At 40.7% G+C, this 21,074-nt stretch overlaps 1 protein-coding gene across 4 annotated transcripts in view; it reads left to right on the forward strand.

Moving 5' to 3' along the window:
- The first annotated feature begins 9,965 nt into the window (after positions 1-9,965).
- The window catches only part of ULK4 (unc-51 like kinase 4), a 594,792-nt gene continuing 583,683 nt past the window's right edge, over positions 9,966-21,074 (forward strand). For 3 of the 4 annotated variants that reach the window (XM_036080328.2, XM_078073222.1, XM_036080329.2), the window contains exons 1-2: positions 9,980-10,050; positions 14,252-14,445. In XM_036080328.2, coding sequence (XP_035936221.1) covers positions 14,308-14,445 — 138 coding nt within the window. In that variant the 5' untranslated portion in view covers positions 9,980-10,050; positions 14,252-14,307. Of the gene's footprint in view, positions 10,057-14,251; positions 14,446-21,074 lie in introns of all 4 variants that reach the window. The other variant, XM_078073211.1, reaches the window with a different exon arrangement.

Raw genomic sequence — 21,074 nt, forward strand, 5'->3', positions numbered from 1 at the left:
GGAGAATAATTTTAGTGATTGGGAAAGCAAAAAGGAGTTGAGAGTGGTGGACGATGACAAAGCCATTTGAGGTGTCGGAGAAAAAAATAACCATGCCTGAGAGGATGGTAGAAGCAGCAATGTGCTCAGGGAACAGCCAGGGGATCTGGCTGATGATGGGCTGTAAGTCTAGAGGGCACAGCAGAAGGGCGGGGAAGGCGCACAGTGGAAGAGTGTGTGGGAGATTGTTGCATTAAGAGTATCAGGTTAAGATACAAGAGAGGAATGATGTCTGAGGAGGCGTTCACTTCTTGTGGCCATTAGGCACTGCCTGTGAATCTTGTTGCTCTTTACTTCTGGGCTTTTCTCTATCTAGAAAAGTAGATTTGCTATTTAAAAGTCCCCCACTGGGAGGATTTTCTTTCCTTTAGTTTTCAAAGCCATCTTTCTTTGTCTTTCATGTCTGTTAATGCCAAGGCAGTTCACTTCTGGTTGGTTCCAAGAAAACTTGCAGAGAATATTGTAAGCCAGGCTTGAATTTTTCTTCAATAGTCAACTGGTCAAAAGGAACTCCGCAAGAGGAAAAAGCTGTGGGTTTAAAAGGGGTTTCTAGGGGCACCTGGCTGGCGCAGTGGGTAGAGCACTCTTGATCTTAGGGTCATGAGTTTGAGCCCCATGTTGGATGTAGAGATTACTTTAAAAAAATAAAACTTTTTTTTAAAAAGGGAGGGTTTTTATGAATCAAGAGTTGTCACGCTGGGAGTGTAACCAACCTGCTCAGGCAGCTCCCTAATGTCTTCAGGAGCTACAATTAACAAGGTGGTAATAACACTGGACACACCCACCTTAATGGTTTGGTGGATCATAAAACTTAGTTCATGATAAACAGCTCATATCCCAAGGGTACTTACTATCTAATGGTTTCTAACAGGGGCCTCTAGGAATTGTTTCTCAAAGGTAGTTACCTGATGAAGAGAGGGTGCTCGGTTTCAAATTCATGGGCACCACCCCCGGGCTAATGCAGTCAGAGCTGACCATAGGATCCATGGGGATCTGACACAGATATTTAGAGTAGCATTGCATCCATTTGAGTATGTGGACCAAATCATAGAGCTATTTGCTCATTAGCCTGGACAGGCTGGAGAGGCTCTTTTGTTCCTGGATCCACTCAAATTTGGCATCCTTTTCATATAATTTAGTAGGCTCAGAGTAACGTATCTGCATATTTTGCTTCAGAAATCCAAAGAGGTCCAGCAAACATTGTGCATCTTTCTTAGTGGTAGAGATCCAATTTCCTGTTGGCTTTGAAGTAGGGACCACTGGCTTGTCAGAAAATCCAACCAAATAAAAGGTAACTGAATTTTCTTAGAGTTTCTTAAGATTCATCTCCTACACTCACAGGGTAAATATATATTACCAGGGAATCTAGAGGATCTGTTACTTCCATCTTTCCTAATTCTATCAGCATTATGGCCTCAATATAATGACCCTGTGTGATACCCTGTAGGATGATGAGAGGGTCAATGTGGCTCTGAGCTAAACTGTGGCACAGAGCCAGAGTGGATGTAACCCTGAGGCAAAATTTAAAAGTGCACTACTCACCTTATCAGGTGAAAAAAAGAAAAAACCCTGATTTCCCCCCCTCTATATCCAGAGATTAAAAAAAAAAAAATGCATTTGCCAAATAACAAGTTATGTACCAGATGCTAAGAAGGTTGATTTACCCCAGTAAGGGGACCACATCTGGAAGAGCAAGTGCAATATTTAACACACCAACTGATGAAGCCTATGGTAATCCATCGTCATTTTGCAAGATCTTTTGTTCAAGTCAGTCTGGGTTATTTCAAAGCCAGTGCCAAGTATTCCCCTGACAGTCCAGGAATTTCCCTTTCCCTGGTGCACTGTTACTGTGATCAATGGTTTCAAGTCTTTTTGAAAAATACCAGGAAGAAGATACACAGTAAGTTTCTGTGTTGGGGGGGGGGGAAGTATTTTTTTCTCACGGGCATTTGAGCCTCCTGTTCATTCAAAGACTCCTGATCTGTCTTAGGTGTGGCACTTGGGTGAGGGGCCATGATTTTCCATCACAGTGTTTCAAATTATACCTCTGTTTTCTAGACTTAAACTTTTTTGGGGGGAGAGAGGGTCATACAAATCAAATAGTATCTTAGTACACTATTATCTATGTTAGTAGTAGAGATTACACAATCAAGTAGCCCCACTTAAATATTCCTGGGGATGAGCACACTCTGTTTATCTCTCCATCCCTGCTGGCTATTATGGTAATCACGCCCACCTTGACTCTCAAAGTCAAGAGCTGCTTGATCAGACCTTCCTGGCATCCCACCATTCCCACTGAAACGAAGGAGCCCGTTTCAACTGTAACACTGCCCACTCCACAGCCTACAGAGAAAAGCCACTCAAGTGCTTTTAAAGCATGTTTATACTTCTCTCCCAATATATTTCTCAAGACTTTAGTGAAGTAAGGGTCTTCTGGGTTCTGTTGGGACACATACTAAGGGATGGTTGTTAGGTCCCCTCTTAAAGTCTTTGGAGCCCTTTCTCTTTATCAATGGCTCTCAAAGTATGGTACAGGGACCTGTGTGGGTCTCTGAACCCCTTTCAGGGTATGTACAGGCTCAGAACTATTTTCAGAGTAAAACATGGGGCCACCTGCCTTTTCCACTCTCATTCTCTCATGAGTGTACTGTGAAGTTTTCCAGAGGCTATGTGACATGACATTTCAGCAGACTGAATGCAGAAACAGATGTAAGAACCTAGCTCTCTCCATTTAAGCTAGACCCTAAAGAGATTTGCAAAACAATGCTATCTTCCTCACTAATTTTTGTCTTTTGACAAATATAGTTATGTTTATCAAAATATGTTATTTATGTGAAAATGTAAGGGATTTATTCTTAGTTAAATATTATTACATAAATATTTTCAAATTTCTGAGTTTGAATTGTTGATATGATAAATATCAATAGCTATAGCACACAAACAAAATCTCTTTGGGGTCTTCAATAATTTTTTTAAAGATTTATTTATTTATTTGAGAGAGAGAGAGAGAGTGCAAGCAGGGTGAGGAGCCGAGGGAGAGGGAGAGAGAGAATCCTCAAGCAGACTCCCTGCTGAGTGCAGAGTCCGACATGGGGCTTGATCCCTGGATCCTGGGATCACAACCCAAGCTGACATCAAGGGTCAGACACTCAGCTGACTGAGCCACCCAGGCGCCCCAGGGTCTTTCTTTATTTATTGTTAAATAAATCAATTATTTACCTCTTAATTTTTAAGAGTGGAAAGATATCCCAAGACCAAAATGTTTGAGAATTTTTGATCTATATTTTATATCTTGGAGCTTTTGGCATTAAAACACACTGGGTCACCAGTGAGACCAGTTTTAATCAACTAAGAAAACACGCTATAAATTCAGCAGATGTAATTTGTAATCCACAGGATAAACTTTTTTTTTTTTTCAATTTAAGTCATGTAGCTTTGAAATAAGAGATTCTTTAATCACAGTCCTACAGATTCCTGAGGTTTTATTCCATGCTTCAAACCAAGAATTTAGGAACTTAACACTGTCCAGCCCCATTAGAAGAAGCTATCTCAAGTCATGGGTCTTAAATTGTTTGTGGTGTGTGTGTGTGTGTGTGTGTGTGTCCTGCAGCAATTACATTTTATTCTCAAGTCTTTTTTCAATTGGGTATCCATCCCAGGTGACTACAGATAATAATTTCAATCATTGTTTTCCCTCATTCTGCTATAGGTTGCCAAATACCCATCCCTTAAAGTGAGCTAGATTTCATCGCCTTGGTCCCTAGGCAGACCTGATATTCATCCCATATTTGCTCTTAAATTTTAGGGTCTTTCTTTAGTCTGTATCTACTCTTGGGATCAATTTCCACATTAGCCAGGGCTCTTAACTGGAAGCAACAGAAATGGACTTTGATTAAACAAAATGGGAATATATTGATAAGATACTGGGCAGTTCACAGAAATATTGGAAAGACTGGGGAATTGGGCTCAAAAAAAAAAAAAAAAGTCCAAGAAAGAATAAAGAGAACCACGGGACTAGGACTAGGGCTAGGGTCAGAGCTATAATTGCGGTTAAGGTGAGGGTTAGGATCAGGGCTCAGATTGGGGCAAGGGCTAGGGTTCAGGCTAATCTAGTGATAGAATTATGTTTGGGATATGGCTAAAGTCAGGGCTACAGTTAGGGCTAGGATTAGATTTAGGGCTAACGTAGTCTAGGGTTGAAAGAGTAGATTTAGGGTTATGGCTTGGGGTTGGCTTTTATGGCTTTTGCTAACCTTAGGACAAAGAGAACCATAGGACTAGAGCTGGTGTTACTTCTAGTGCTATAGTTAGAATTACGGTTAAGGCTAGTGTAACCCTCATTTGGTGAATGTAGTTCATGCTCTTGACTTCTCACCAAGGTTTTCTCTCCCTGGCTAGTGCACTCATCCTCATTTACTTCCTTCTGCTGAAATTTACTCTATGTGAACAGTAACCACCTCAACCTTGGAAATTAGGCTGCCAACCCTAGTAGCCTTCCACCAATATTTGACTGCTACCAGCATTCGAAAGCGGTACCTCAGCTTCAAGGTGGAACCAATTCTGGGTTGCAATTTATGGTTCAGAGCAATCAGTGGATTCAGGCCAAATCTTGTTTCCAGGTCCACATCTCTGCTTAGCTGTTCAATGCCCTGTCCTATTTTCCTCACTCCCTTCTTTCTAGGAACACTTCCCAATAAATCACATGCACAAGAATCCCATTCTCAGGTTCTACTTCTGGGCAACGAAACCCAAGATAGCAGGCGCTAACTCAAATATAAGGAGATTCGTGTTCTGAACTGCCAAAAATAGATAATCATCCACAATGCCTATCTTAAAAGAAAAACAAGATGCATAACCCCCATTGATGACATGTTCTACTCAAGGGACACTATTTCTCTCTCCAGTTCCAGTAGACTCTGTGTGACAGAATGCTATCTTTTTGTTCACTGCTTTAGACTCAGGAGTGAATGTCTTGCCTGATATATAGTAGGCCCTGAATATATACTTGTTGAATCTACGCATGGCTAATACACATGATTCCTCTGATCCTGCTCCCAGACTGCTGCCGACTCCAGAGGGTCACCATGCCAGACTTTTCCTCTCATAATTTGATGTTCTGCAGCCACAGGCTGGCTATTAGTGTAGCTCAGTGCTTCAGCTCTAAATGACTCCCCATCACACAGGGTGCACTGCCTTGTCTTAACCATCCCCTTCCCTATGTTCTCACTGTCACCCTGCCCCTCCGTTCTCTGTAGGTAATTTGTCTTTCTTCCATGTTATAAAATTTTAAAACCCAAATTATTCAGAATCGTCTCCAACTACTCCACAAATAGAGATCTCAACCGATCAAAATAAGCAAGCCAGAAACAGCCCTTCATGTGCATATTAAAAAAACTGGTCTACAATGAAGAAGGCATCACAAGTGTCCGAGGAAAGGGAGAATGTTAGTGCTGGGATAACTGATTAATTATTCTGAGGTGTAATAAAATTAGAACCTAATTCCCCAGTGTTCACCAAGATAAATGCCAGATGGACTAAATAATCCAATGTAAAAACTGAAACAATAAAAGTAGAAAAATAGGTGAATGGCTAATCTCCACATGGGAAATGCCTTCCTAAGCTTACAAATAATTTTTTTACAGATCACAAAGGAAATGTTAAACCTGTGACACTACCCTATCACATGTGAATTTACCCGCAGGCAGAAAATCAGAGCTGCTTGCTGAGATGGATGGATAAGAACATTCGTTTCAGTGTTACCAGGAAAGAGGAAAGGGAACTAGCCCTTCCCCTTTCAGAGACTGTTAGAGAGGCTGGCTTAATAATTTGGCTTGAGATTTTTCTTTTTTTTTTTTAAGATTTTGTTTATTTGTTTGAGAGAGAGACAGAGAGAGCACAAGCAGGAGAAGAGGCAGAGGGAGAGGGAGAAGCAGACTCCCCCCTGAGCAGGGAGCCCAATGCAGGGCTCGATCCCAGGACCTGGAAATCGTGACCTGAGCCGAAGGCAGACGCTTAACTATCTGAGCCACCCAGGCGCCCCCGGTTTGAGATTTGTTAAGAGAAAACTCAAAATTCAAATAATCTACAGACTCTTTGCATACCTAAAGGTAGCAATCAGAAGCGGGCAACATTTGTTTAGGGAAACTCTGTAACAACCTTCCTGCTGATGAAAGATTATATGAGTTCTGTCCAGAGGAGGTGAGGAATGGGTAGGGAGTTCAGATGCTCCATCAGATACGATGATGGGACTGAGACAATATTCCCCTGAAGACAAAGAAGGAAGGATGTCAGTCCTGGACTGAGTAAACAGGAGAGAAGGAAAAATGAAGCTATCGGGAAAGTCCGAGAGAGGAGGGGGGTGTGTGGCTGGGAGGCTTGCAGAATGGAGATGAACCACACTCTGTTTTGTCCATTTGGGGGTATATGTATATATGTGTGTGTATATAAAACATGTACATATGTTATATATCATTTAAAAATATATATTCATTTACATTATGTGATGTACAGGTAGAAGAGGTAGTATAGTTATGTGGTTTCAAATTTGAACTGTACAAAGTGTGTCTCTTCTAGCCGGCCCTGCACCCACCCAGGTCTCCTCCAACAGTCAGCAGTTACTGGCTTCTTGTCCTTCCTTCAGGAGGTGTTGGAGCGATTCTTCGCATATATGAGCAAATATCTGCATGTTCTCTTGCTCCTCTTTTTTTCTGTTTACGAATGGAGTATATTATGCTCAGTGTTATGCACCTTGCTTTTCCCCCTTAATAACTAGTCTTGGAGATATTTTTATATCAATATTTTTATATCATTTTAATATTTTTATATCAATTTTTATATTTTTATTTTTATATCAACAAAGAGCAAATTCATTTCTAATTTAATCAGTATCTAGCTGATAGACATTTGAGTTGTTATCAGTTTTTTAAAATCATAGACGAGGCTGCATTGAATACTTTTTGCATTCATTATTTTTCAAATGTAAGTATATATATATGACTTAGATAAATTTTTAGAAGAGCTGCTGGGCCAATGTGGATGTGCATTTTTTATTTCGATAGATATTGCCAGACTGCTCTCCCACCAGCAGGGTGCAAGTGCCTGCTTTCTAACACCCGTATGAGTATGCCTAACACTCACTTTTAAGCCCTTTCCTTTCTGTGTTATAACCTCTGCTATGACCACACCATCAGTAAAATATGCCTTGCACAGTAACATGGGCTTTGGGGAAGGAAGGAGAAGAAAGCACCATCAGGAGCAGGGTCAGAGGTGAATAGGATGTGCTGGAGACAAGACAGTGAAAAAGGGAGCAATTATTAAGGAATTTCTTGCAAGAAGTGACCAAAAAAAAATGTCATTTCTCTGTAATTTCTCTGGAAATCTAGTCCATCCTGGAGTTGCCACAGCATGTGTAATAGATGTTAGAGTGACTGATTTTTGTTACTGAAGGGAAAAGGCATCCCAGGAGGTCAGAAATTTTAAAGACTATGGGTTAGTATTACAAGGTTGAAAATTTCCCATCAAAGAGGGAGGTGGCATCTGGCTCTTCCTGTGTATTTACACTTGTAAGCCGGTGCTAGAGGAATGATCATGCTCTCTCCCAAGCCTTCAGAGTAATGGGGTACTTTGGTCTTGAGGTTCTCAGACTTGAACTTGTGTCTCCAGGATAGTCCATCCCCTGAGCTGGTAACCCGAGTGTGGAGCACATCATAGGGAGAGCTGGAGACCACAGGGCACCATGGTCAACTTCTGCGTCTAGTTCTCTGGGGGAAATTACAACGCAGAAGAGAACCATGGAAACCATCTCCTGACCTCTGAATTTATATCCTGGTTAGATTTTTCCCCCTTCTATTTTATTCATTTGTTTTTATCTTTTTTTTTTTTTTTTTTAAAGATTTTATTTATTTATTTGAGAGAGAATGAGATAGAGCATGAGAGGGGGGAGGGTCAGAGGGAGAAGCAGACTCCCTGCCGAGCAGGGAGCCCGATGCGGGACTCGATCCCGGGACTCCAGGATCATGACCTGAGCCGAAGGCAGTCGCTTAACCAACTGAGCCACCCAGGCGTCCCTGTTTTTATCTTTAATAATGTTTTCCTTCTATTTATTTCCACTGGGATAATTTTGTTTTTATTTCTCTAAGCTCACTGTCCTTGAACTAAACCCATAAAACAAGTAATTGCCAAATCCACAATCATAATGAGTAACTTCAAAACACCTTTCTCAGGAAGTGGCAGAGCAATCAGGAGAAAGCAACTTAAAAAAAAGGTTTGGAAGAGTCGAACATGTCAGTTAATAAGCTTGAAAATATGCCTATGAAATTTTGAACACAACAAATAAGAAATAGATCTTCTTTCCAAACTCCTTTGGAACATTTAAAAATATTAACCATTTATTAGACCACAAAGGAAATTTCAGTAGCTTCCCCACACCAAATACATGCAGGCCAACAAGAAGAGCAAAATCTTTCTAGCAACAAAGCAAACAAAAGCCCAACTCTTAAATATCTCTTGCGTTAAAGAAAAAAAAAAAAAAAGAATGCAAACTATAGATGCTATACATTTCACATCTATAATGATATTAAAAATTTTGAAGTTTTAGTCTGGTTTCTGCCTTGTTTTTGTTTCATTGCTTTGCTTCTTTTAATCTCTTTCATGTTAGGATCTTTCCCCATCTATCTTGATATTTCTGGCTATGTATTCACATGCAAGACTAAGGTACTAAAAGGTTCATTCAGTGTTTATAACACATTTTGGGGGGTTATTGATTAGTGAACTTTGTTTAGAAGGAATAAGGCACTAAGATAGCTCTTTTATTGGGAGACCTTCTCTTCTGCCAGGTATTAGGCAAATCTCTTTCCCCAACAGGGAACCTTGCCAATTTTTTTTCACCAAAGATTAGAAGAACAGCTGCTGCCATCAATTCTGGGCAGAAAAAGCCTCAGGGTTCAGAAGGCATTCTTCATTCTCCACTGCTTTTGGCCTTTTGCTCATGTCATTTAGAAAGTATTTCCAAGTTCTATCCTGAAAGCAGAAGCCACTGAGAAAGATTCCTGAGAAGGTAGGAAGGGTTAGAAGTCGAAGAGTAGCTGTGATTGACCTGAGATCAGAGATGCCCAGCTCCTCCACATCAGGTTTGCAAAGCGTGCTTCCTGATCAGCAACATCCACATCACCTGGTAACTTGATAGAAATGCAGAATTTTGGGCCTCATCCAGAGGCACAGAATTAGACTCTCTGTGTGTGGGCCCAGAAATGTGTTTCAACAAACGTTCCAGGTGATTCTGATGCTAAAGTTTGAGAACCACTGACCTAACTTGAAGGAAGAGGGGAGTTGGTGTTAACGTGTCTCGTGGCTGGAATTTGAGGACGTGGAATTTTAAAAGCCATAAGCAATCAACTCGAGATGGAGGATCTGGGCTGTTTTCTCGTGTGCAAGAAGCAAGGTAATTCATAGTCTTCTCTTTTCTAAAGGGTGAGGAACCCGAGAAACCGGCTTCTTTCTGAGCCATTAGTTACCCAGACTATGTCGCCTCGTCCTTGAGCTCCGGCAAGCGTCAGAAAAAGAATGAAAGGAAACAGAGGAGGACAGTGTGGGGCAGGAAGAAATGACAAGGGCCCAGGCTTTCATAGCCCCCAACTGCGTACCTATTGCCCAAGCAGGTGCCCTGCCCGCCCAAAACCCCAGTCCCCACCCCCAATTAGGTTGGACAAACGCTTTGCCTCGGCCCCCCACTTCCGGGCCCCAGCCAATAGGAACTCAAACTGCTTAGCCAGTCAGCGCCCTGCGCTACTTCCGGCGTTCTGCGTGCTGCCCTGGAGACGGGATGGGCGAATCCAAACGCAGAGGGGTGCTGGACCCGAACTACCTTAAACTGCGCCTGCGCATTCCACTTTGCTCCATTGCTTCACCCCGGGCCTTGGCCAGTGGACCTGCCCTGAAGCATTAGAATACTAGACTCGCGCGGTGGCGGGGACCTTCCACCGGGTGGGCGGCTTCTCCCCACCGAGCGTTCGGGTGAGTGTCGGTGGCAGTTTTAGGATCTACGAATTTGGGTTCGCGTCTTCCTGAGCGGGTGCGGGGGACACTACAGGCCTGGAGGGGCGCCATCCACCTGCCCTCTCTCTGTGAACCTTGTGTCTCTGGCGTCTTCTCTTCGGGCTCTGCTTTGTTATCGTGTTAAAATAAAAACCTTAAATAGTTTTCTTGAGGCTTTGGTTCCGGGCATATGGGACACCTCTTCGAGGACTTAGGTGCGGGAGGGGGGTTGGATTCGGGACTGTAGGGTTCGGGAGATGCACTTTATGGACGCCCCAGATTCGGAGTTTTTCCCCTTAAAACCTTGGCGACGCTTTCCGAGTTCTAAGCCGGCTGTGCTAACGGATGTCCATGGACGTAGAGAGACAGTGAAAGCCGCCAGTTCGCTGGTCATGAGCTTCTTGGAGTGAGGAGTGTTTATGCAGCGATTCAGCGCCTGCACTTTCGAGATGACTAAGCTTAAAGCCTGTAGTTAATTCGGCCTGTCAAGGAGGAGCATCTGTTGAATGCTTGGCACAGTGCCTGCTACCTTTTATGCCCTCGAAAAAGGTTGTTTTAGCCTGTGGTTAGCGAAGTTGAGCGTGCATCCGGGGTGGGGGGCGGTGAGTTACACCACAGATGGCTGGGCTCTGCTTCCAAAGTTTCTGATTCAATAGGTCTGGGCTGGGACAGCAGCTGCTAGTTGAGGAGTTAATGATCTGAGGATAGAGGTAAGTGAAGGGAGGGTTCTGGTCTTTATCTGCGTGCCTCTAGCACCTGGTCAGTTTCAGCGTTTGTTGACTGTAGGCCCGGCCCCTGAATCTTAAATGCCTCATTTGCTCCTAAGTGTGATTCGTTCTGACTTCTGGCTTCTCTGATAATACCTCGGTGAACTTGTAGATTGAGAGTTTTAAAAGACGCGGCACGCCTTTAGAAAATGGGGCGGAGGGGGGGGGGGCGCCTGGGTGGCTCAGTCGTTGGGCGGCTCAGTCGTTGGGCGTCTGCCTTCCGCTCGGGTCATGATCTCAGGGTCCTGGGGTCGAGCCCCGCATCGGGCTCCCTGCTCGGCGGGAAGCCTGCTTCTCCCTCTCCCACTCCCCCTGCTTGTGTTCCCTCTATCGCTGTGTCTCTCTCTGTCAAATAAATAAATAAAATCTTTAAAAAAAATTATGAAATGGGGGAAGACTAAACTGGTGTGTGGAAATGCACACTTGGTGAGAAAACGATAAACACTAGGAAGTAATAACAGTGACAGGCAGGATCGTGATTGCTTTTGGAAAGGACGAGGAGTTGTGATTGCCATAGGCTCAGGAAGGGACTTCTGGAGTAGCAGGCAAAGTGATGTTCTTCACCTGGGTGGTGATCACAAGGATGTCCCCCTTATAATAATTCATTAAACTATACATTTATTTTGTGGGGTTTTCTGTATTTGTGTTTTATTTTACAATGTAAGAGGTCACGTATTTTTTTTTTTTTAAATGCATTTTAGGAAGTCTCAGGTGAGAATGGTCTTGGGGTGAGCCAAAAAGAATCTAAAAGCCTGGAATTTCAAACTTCAAAGATAACTTAGAAGATCATCTGATCCAATTCTTATTTTACTCTAAGGAAACTGAGCCCCAGAGAGGGAAAGTGCTTCCATAGTAAACCACCCTTACCTAAGCCGACTTTGTAATTGGTGCATTTCATTAATTTCAGGCATGGTCTGCCTAGATGCCACTACTCAGTAAAAGATTGAGGAAAATAATTTGGCTGAATCAAATTCAAACTTTGAAGATTTAATTTTTTTTCTTGTGGTTTAAAACCTTATTTTCAAGGACTCAATTCTTTATCTTATATAAAAACTTATTTCAACACCTTATCCTGGTGTATCCTAATGTATCCAATTTGTGAGCATTTAAAGGTCTCTGGTTATTTTTTCTGGTTAAATAGCTTTTCCATCTTAACATATTGTCAATTTAATCTTACTTTGGTTATATTGCATACTATGTAATGTTGACCTGTTGCCACAAAATTACTCCTGTCTGGGCTGCATTTTGGCAGGTCATGAGTCAGTATTGGTTTTTAATGAATGGGTTTTAGGAAGAGAGGAACATAGAGGGAACTTAGTAAAAGTGTTCATTAAAATAAATAGATACTATCTGTGCCACTTTTGGATTTTAACTGATTTAAATTTGGATTTCTCCCACATCTTTTCTACTTAGAATTTAAAGAATTTTGCTGTCATTAGTATGAGTTCTTCTGATTTGATATAGAGACCAGGTTTGTAATCCAAATAACTAAATGTAACTACTAGCCTATACATTTTTATAGTAGAATTTTTTTCCCACTTTGCAGTAAATTTTAATTTCTTTGGAAGATGGAATCATAGAATTAGTTATTCCTAGATTCTCAGATTACTGGTTACCTATACCAGGACAGGACTAACTGCTGCCTATTGGCTAAATCTGGCTCTCAGCCTGTTTTTGTATGGCCTACAACAGAAAATACATTCTGGAGATCTGATGTACTTCATAGTGATTATACTAAACAATAATGTATTATGTACTTAAAAGTTGCTACGAGAATAGATCTTACATGTTCTTACCACAAAAAAGTGATAATTATGTGACATATAGAGGTGTTAACTAATGTTATGGTAGTAATCATAGTCTTATATATAAATGTATCAAATCATATTGTACACTTTCAACTAAAATTACTTGTCAATTATATCAACAAAAAATTGAGATATTCACATACTATACAGTCTCCATTTATAATGTACAATTCAGTGAGTTTTTAAAAAAGATTTTATTTATTGGGGAGAGAGCGAGAGCAAGCGAGCATGGGGATGGGAGGGAGAGGGAGAAGCAGACTCCATGCTGAGCAGGGAGCACTAGGGGCTCAATCCCAGGACCCCAAGATCATGACCTGAGCCCAAGGCAAATACTTAACCGACTGAGCCACCTAGGCACCCCGATTCAAGGATTTTTAGTGTATTCACAAAGTTGTACAACCATCAGTACTAATTCCAGAACATTTTCATCTGCTCAAAAAGAAATGCCATACTCATTAACTTCTCTTTTACATTCTTCTACATTTAGGTTAACCTATAATTAACCTATAATTAGGTTCTGACTTACTGGATACCATGTAGAAACAGCTGCTTTTAAAGAGTGTATCTTACAGCTTACTGGATAATTTCTGGAACACTTTCTATAGTCTAGCATATGAAATCCTTCCAAAGAGATGCCAATTTAAAATATATTTTGCCAATCGAGTAAATACTCTGATTATATTGTAAATGTATTGTTCAAGATGCTGAATCCACTAATGTACTTCAATTCTAAATAAAATCTGATAAGACTAAATCAATTCCTATTCATTAATGCAAATTAGGACAAATTGGCCAAGAAAATGAACTCTCTTAACTGCTTATATCATAGATGATGAAGTGATTGGTTAAATTTTTGTTTGTTTGTTTAAATTTAAAACAGGAGTTGGCAAACTTTTTCTGTAAAGGGCCAGATAGTAGGTATTTTAGAATTTTTAGAATGTGTACAGGCCATTACTCTGTCACAACTCTGTAATTGTAGCCCAAAAGGAGCCTTAGACAATATATAAATGAATGGGTGTGGCTATGTTCCAATTAAACTTTATTTACAAAAGCAGCAGCAGGCTGGATTTGGCCCAGGACCCAGTAGTTTGGTGACAGCTGACTTCAAATAATATTTGGATTGACTCTTAGAATCTCTGTGGATTAGATGGAAATATCATTCCATATTTGTTTATAAAGTATTTTAACATACATTGTCTCATTTGCGACTCATAATTTGAGGTTTAGGTGGGTCATATATTGCCACATTCTATACAGATATTGACACAATGTGCCTACCTTTGTAACAAGAATGAAAGAAAAGTATCAAGATACATTGGCTGGCATCTCATTCATCCCTCTTTTTGTTACATGTGTTGGAAATAGCTGTCATTTTCATCATTTTTGTTGAGATCTTATTGAAGGAAATTGAGTATTGGTTTGTCAATTGTTTTATTTTCCCCTTAGCTTTTTTTTTCTTCACCCTACAAAAGACATTCATATCCAACACTTTTAGGTGAATTTTCTGAGTTTATAGAATTACTAGGTTTACGTATTAAGTATCCTAGGCTAATTAATCATGTAACTAGCTTGCATTTATAAGTATTATTTTTGTTTACCTTTTAGGAACTAGAGATGCCATTAGGCTGTCATTTTATCCAATGTGAGAAGTCAGCCCAGAGATGGAAAACTTTATTCTGTATGAGGAGATTGGCCGAGGAAGCAACACCGTTGTTTATAAAGGGCGGCGGAAGGGAACAATCAATTTTGTAGCTATTCTTTGTACTGATAAGTGCAAAAGGCCTGAAATAACCAATTGGGTAAGTCAAGTATGTTTCCCTCCCTCTGGGAAAACACAGAGTTATGATCAAGGAGAGGTAGCAGCATTAAACAGAAGCCATTGAACTCACTATAGAAAATACCACATTTTCAATCTGTAATGGGTGACCTTCTGTCTGTTTAGTGCCACCAATCTTGAATAATGACTAATAAACATACCTAAGTAATTATCAACTTAGTGTTATTTTTTTGGGAAGAGTCAGGGAAAATATACTCTATATTAGATCACTTACTTATAAATTTAGTATGTGATTTATGAAGCTTGCCAAAGGAAGGACGTTGGGTGAGGCGACTTGGGTTTAAAATTTATAGCCCAGGCTCTGGACCAAACTTAGCTTTTTTCCCCCCCCATTGTGGTAAAATACATGTATCAAAAAATTTACCATCTTGACCATTTTTAAGTGTTTAGCTGGTGATATTAAGTACATTCATTATGCTGTACAACCATCACCATCTCTAGAATTCATTTTTTTTAAAGTTAATTTTTTTTTTTTTTTTTTAAGTAGGCTCCATGCCCAGCGTGGAGCCCAATATGGGGCTTGAACTCATGACCCTGAGATCAAGACCTGAGCTGAGGTCAAGAGTTGGATGCTTAACCAACTGAGCCACCCAGGGGCCCCTAAAAAGTTAATTTCTTAAGAGCAGTTTTAGATTCACAGCAAAATTAAAGTGTAGCGATTTCCCACTTACTCACTGTCCTCCTGCATGCATAGTCTTCCCCATTGTCAGCATCCCTACCAGAGTGGCCCATATTTTACAAATGATGAACCCACACTGACACATCATAATCACCCAAAACCCATAGTTGACATTAGGGTGCACTCTTGGTGGTGTACAGTTGTGGACAAATGTGTAATGATACGTATCTATCATCATAGTATCATCCAGAAGAGTTTCACTGCCCTAAAAATCTACTGTGCTCCACCTAGTCATCCCTCCCCCTTCTTCCTAACCTTGGGCAACCACTGACCTTTTTCTTATGTCCATAGTTTTGCCTTTTCCAGAATGTTATATAGTTGGAATTGTATGTAGCCTTTTCAGATTGACATCTTTAACTTAGCAATACGCATGTAAGTTTTCTGTGTCTGTTTGTGGCTGATAGCTCGTGTCTTTTTTTTTTTTTTTTTTTTTTTGATGAACAACATCACATAGATGTACCAGTTTATTCATTCACCTATTGAAGGGCATCTTGATTGTTTTCAGTTGTGAATAAAGCTGCTGTAAACATCTGTGTACAGGTTTTTGTGAGGACATAAGTTTTTAACTCTTTTAGGTAAATACCCAGGGTATGTTGCTGGATTGTCCAGAACTCTTGTCATCTTTCACAGCTGAAACTCTGTACACATTAAACAATAATTCCTCATTTCTCCTTCCCCAGTCCCAGGCAACCACCATTCTACTTTGTCTCTGAATGGTACCTCATGTAAGTGGAATCATACCTCCTTTCTTTTATGACTGACTTCTTTCACTTAGCATGGTGTCCTCAGGGTTCATCCATGTTGTAGCATGTGTCAGAATTTCTGTCATAGGACTGTATAATATTCCACTGTATGTATATACCACATTTTTCTTATCCATTTACCTGTCTGTGGACACTTGGGTTGCTTCTACCGTTTGGCTATTGTGAATAATGCTGCTGTGAACATGGGTGTACACGTATGTCTTCAGGACATATTCTGCTTTCAGTCCTTTGGATATATACCCAGAAAGTGGAATTCTAGGTTTAAATTTTTTTTTTTTTTAAAGGAACTACCACACTGTTTTGCACAGAGGCTGTACCATTTTACACTCCCACCAACAGTGCACAAAGGATTCCATTTCTCCACATCTTTGGTGGCAACACTTGTTATTCTCTTTGTTTTTGTCTTGAAGGTAGCTATTCTGATGGGTTTGAGGAGGGGTTGGCTTTTGTAAGGAGTGTGGATTGTTGAGGGAAAACAGGTATATGGGACAAGATACAGGTTAGTTTGTAGAATTCGGTGCTAGGAACACAAGGAATTTCTCTTCTAATGAGGTTTTCTCTGAGATGAGAAGCTAAGTCCTCAATTGAGGGGGTGGGGGAAGGCAGTGTTCCAGGTAAGAGGGAAGCAAAAGTGTGAATTGTCACTTGGAGGACAGACTGGCTGGGGCCATTTGAGATTGGGGATCCTAAATTGAAGCTGGATCAGTCAGCATGGCTTGTGTTGACCTCAGTTGCTTGTGTATATGTGGAGTGTGGATGTCTGAACGGAACCAGAATTGGAGTACTAGAGTGAGTGAGCTGGAAAGTCAAGGAGTGGTGGTCACAGGCTAGGGTGTGTGCAAGATTTTGGAGATGTTACACCTCTTAGTCAAAACCTAACAATGCAATCCAACAGAAATATAATGGGGGCTACAAATCTAACTTTAAAGTTCATAGTAGCCACATGGAAAGGACATTTTATTAATATATTTAATCCAGCATAAAGAGTATATTATCATTTCAACAGATGGGTGGTTGGAGAGATTGAGAGAGCTGAGGTGGACCAGCATCTGGAAGAGTAGGTACTTGGCATATACTGAGTGATAGGGAGTGTAGGTGGCTGGGCTGTGGCCTGATTTCTGTTGGAATTTCCACACCTCCTTTACTTGTCATCAGGACCTCCCACTTCTAGTGCCTGAATCAGTGGGGATCCATTTAAACATGCTCACCCTGTGTTTTCCCCATTCTCTTCTGGCCCTTTATTAGGAGTTTATTATAAGGTGCTCCTCAAATTCTCTTGGTCACTCTGATTTTTGTTTTTCTCCTTATCTGTATTCTAAATTATGTGGATTAATTTCCCTTTGTGTTAGAATATGAGCCCACGTAGTTGTTCCTAGAGTGTATCACTTACCCATTTTTAAAATAGGGAGCTCTGTATTTCTATGGATCAATGGACCCATTAGCCTGTGTTGAATGTGAGTGACAGTAGAATTTGTGTGTGTGTGTGTGTGTGTGTGTGTTTAAGAGAATCGGAAAACAAGGATCCAAAGCACTTGGGTAGTTGTCACCAATTTGGAGTCTGGATGGTTTATTAATAAAGCACACATTTTTGTGGTTTTAGTTTCCATATTTCATGGGATTTTGAAGGGAGAAAGCAAAAATCCCTGAGGCAACTTAGTTTCTTTTTTTTTTTTTTTTTACTGATAGCCTCTTGCATCTTTGTTATTGAGTTTTTAAAAATTTTTTTATTGTTATGTTAATCACCATACATTACATCATTAGTTTTTGATCTAGTGTTCCATGATTCATTGTTTGTGCATAACACACAGTGCTCCATGCGGAATGTGCCCTCTTTAATAGCCATCACCAGACTAACCCATCCTCCCACCCCCCTCCCCTCTAGAACCCTCAGTTTGTTTTTCAGAGTCCATCGTCTCTCATGGTTCGTCTCCCCCTCTGATTCCCCCCCTTCATTCTTCCCCTCCTGCTATCTTTTTTTTTTTTTTTCTTAACATATATTGCATTATTTGTTTCAGAGGTACAAATCTTTGATTCAACAGTCTTGCACAATTCACAGCGCTCACCATAGCACATACCCTCCCCAGTGTCTATCACCCAGCCACCCCATCCCTCCCACCCCACCCCCATTCCAGCAACCCTCAGTTTGTTTCCTGAGATTAAGAATTCCTCATATCAGTGAGGTCATATGATACTTGCCTTTCTCTGATTGACTTATTTCGCTCAGCATAACACCCTCCAGTTCCATCCACGTCGTTGCAAATGGCAAGATCTCATTCCTTTTGATGGCTGCATAATATTCCATTGTATATATACCACATCTTCTTTATCCATTCATCTGTCGATGGACATCTTGGCTCTTTCCACAGTTTGGCTATTGTGGACATTGCTGCTATAAACATCAGGGTGCACGTACCCCTTCAGATCCCTACATTTGTATCTTTGGGATAAATACCCAGTAGTGCAATTGCTGGATCGTATGGTAGCTCTATTTTCAACTTTTTGAGGAACCTCCATACCGTTTTCCAGAGTGGTTGCACCAGCTTGCATTCCCACCAACAGTGTAGGAGGGTTCCCCTTTCTCCACATCCCCGCCAACATCTGTCGTTTCCTGACTTGTTAATTTTAGCCATTCTGACTGGTGTGAGGTGGTATCTCATTGAGGTTTTGATTTGGATTTCCCTGATGCTGAGCGATGTTGAGCACTTTTTCATGTGTCTGTTGGCCGTTTGGATGTCTTCTTTGGAAAAATGTCTGTTCATGTCTTCTGCCCATTTCTTGATTGGATTCTTTGTTCTTTGGGTGTTGAGTTTGATAAGTTCTTTATAGATTTTGGATACTAGCCCTTTATCTGATACGTCATTTGCAAATATCTTCTCCCATTCTGTCAGTTGTCTTTTGGTTTCGTTGACTGTTTCTTTTGCTGTGCAAAAGCTTTTTATCTTGATGAAGTCCCAATAGTTCATTTTTGCCCTTGCTTCCCTTGCCTTTGGCAATGTTTCTAGGAAGAAGTTGCTGCGGCTGAGGTCGAAGAGGTTGCTGCCTCTGTTCTCCTTTAGGATGTTGATGGACTCCTGTCTCACATTTAGGTCTTTCAACCATTTTGAGTCTATTTCTGTGTGTGGTGTAAGGAAGTGGTCCAGTTTCATTCTTCTGCATGTGGCTGTCCAATTTTCCCAACACCATTTGTTGAAGAGACTGTCTTTTTTCCATTGGACATTCTTTCCTGCTTTGTCGAAGATTAGTTGACCATAGAGTTGAGGGTCCATTTCTGGGCTCTCTTTTCTGTTCCATTGATCTATGTGTCTGTTTTTGTGCCAGTACCATACTGTCTTGATGATGACAGCTTTGTAATAGAGCTGGAAGTCCGGAATTGTGATGCCGCCAGCTTTGCTTTTCTTTTTCAACATTCCTCTGGCTATGCGGGGTCTTTTCTGGTTCCATACACATTTTAGGATTATTTGTTCCATTTCTTTGAAAAAAGTGGATGGTATTTTGATGGGGATTGCATTGAATGTGTAGATTGCTCTAGGTAGCATTGACATCTTCACAATATTTGTTCTTCCAATCCATGAGCATGGAACGTTTTTCCATTTCTTTGTGTCTTCCTCAATTTCTTTCATGAGTATTTTATAGTTTTCTGAGTACAGATCCTTTGCCTCTTTGGTTAGATTTATTCCTAGGTATCTTATGGTTTTGGGTGCAATTGTAAATGGGATCGACTCCTTAATTTCTCTTTCTTCTGTCTTGTTATTGGTGTATAGGAATGCCACTGATTTCTGTGCATTGATTTTATATCCTGCCCCTTTACTGAATTCCTGTATGAGTTCTCGCAGTTTTGGGGTGGAGTCTTTTGGGTTTTCCACATAAAGTATCATATCATCTGCAAAGAGTGAGAGTTTGACTTCTTCTTTGCTGATTTGGATGTCTTTTATTTCTTTTTGTTGTCTGATTGCTGTGGCTAGGACTTCTAATACTATGTTGAATAGCAGTGGTGATAGTGGACATCCCTGCCGCATTCCTCACCTTAGGGGGAAAGCTCTCAGTTTTTCCCCATTGAGGATGACATTCGCTGTAGGTTTTTCATAGATGGCTTTTATGATATTGAGGTATGTACCCTCTATGCCTATACTCTGAAGAGTTTTGATCAAGAAAGGGTGCTGTACTTTGTCAAATGCTTTTTCTGCGTCTATTGAGAGGATCATATGATCCTTGTTCTTTCTTTTGTTGATGTATTGTATCACATTGATTGATTTGTGGATGTTGAACCAACCTTGCAGCCCAGGGATAAATCCCACTTGGTCGTGGTGAATAATCCTTTTAATGTACTGTTGGATCCTATTGGCTAGTATTTTGGTGAGAATTTTTGCATCCATGTTCATCAAGGATATTGGTCTGTAATTCTCCTTTTTGATGGGGTCTTTGTCTGGTTTTGGAATCAAGGTAATGGTGGCCTCATAAAACGAGTTTGGAAGTTTTCCTTCCATTTCTATTTTTTGGAACAGTTTCAGAAGAATAGGTATTAATTCTTCTTTAAATGTTTGCTAGAATTCCTCTGGGAAGCCATCTGGCCCTGGGCTTCTGTTTGTTGGGAGATTTTTGATGACTGCTTTAATTTCCTTAGTGGTTATAGGTCTGTTCAGGTTTTCTATTTCTTCCTGATTCAGTTTTGGTAGTTGATACAGCTCTAGGAATGCATCCATTTCTTCCAGGTTATCTAATTTGCTGGCATAGAGTTGATCATAATCTGTTCTTATAATTGTTTGTATTTCTTTGGTGTTGGCTGTGATCTCTCCTCTTTCATTCATGATTTTGTTGATTTGGGTCATTTCTCTTTTTCTTTTTGATAAGTCTGGCCAGGGGTTTATCAATCTTGTTAATTCTTTCAAAGAACCAGTTCCTTGTTTCGTTGATCTGTTCTACTGTTCTTTTGGTTTCTATTTCATTGATTTCTGCTCTGATCTTTATTATATCTCTTCTGCTGGGTTTAGGCTTTATTTGCTGTTCTTTCTCCAGCTCCTTTAGGTGTAGATTTAGGTTGTGTACTTGAGACCTTTCTTGTTTCTTGAGAAAGGCTTGTATTGCTATATACTTTCCTCTTAGGACTGCCTTTGCTGCATCCCAAAGATTTTGAACGGTTGTGTTTTCATT

The sequence above is a fragment of the Halichoerus grypus genome, chromosome 1 (assembly GCF_964656455.1).
Source record: "Halichoerus grypus chromosome 1, mHalGry1.hap1.1, whole genome shotgun sequence".
Taxonomy (NCBI): domain Eukaryota; kingdom Metazoa; phylum Chordata; class Mammalia; order Carnivora; family Phocidae; genus Halichoerus; species Halichoerus grypus.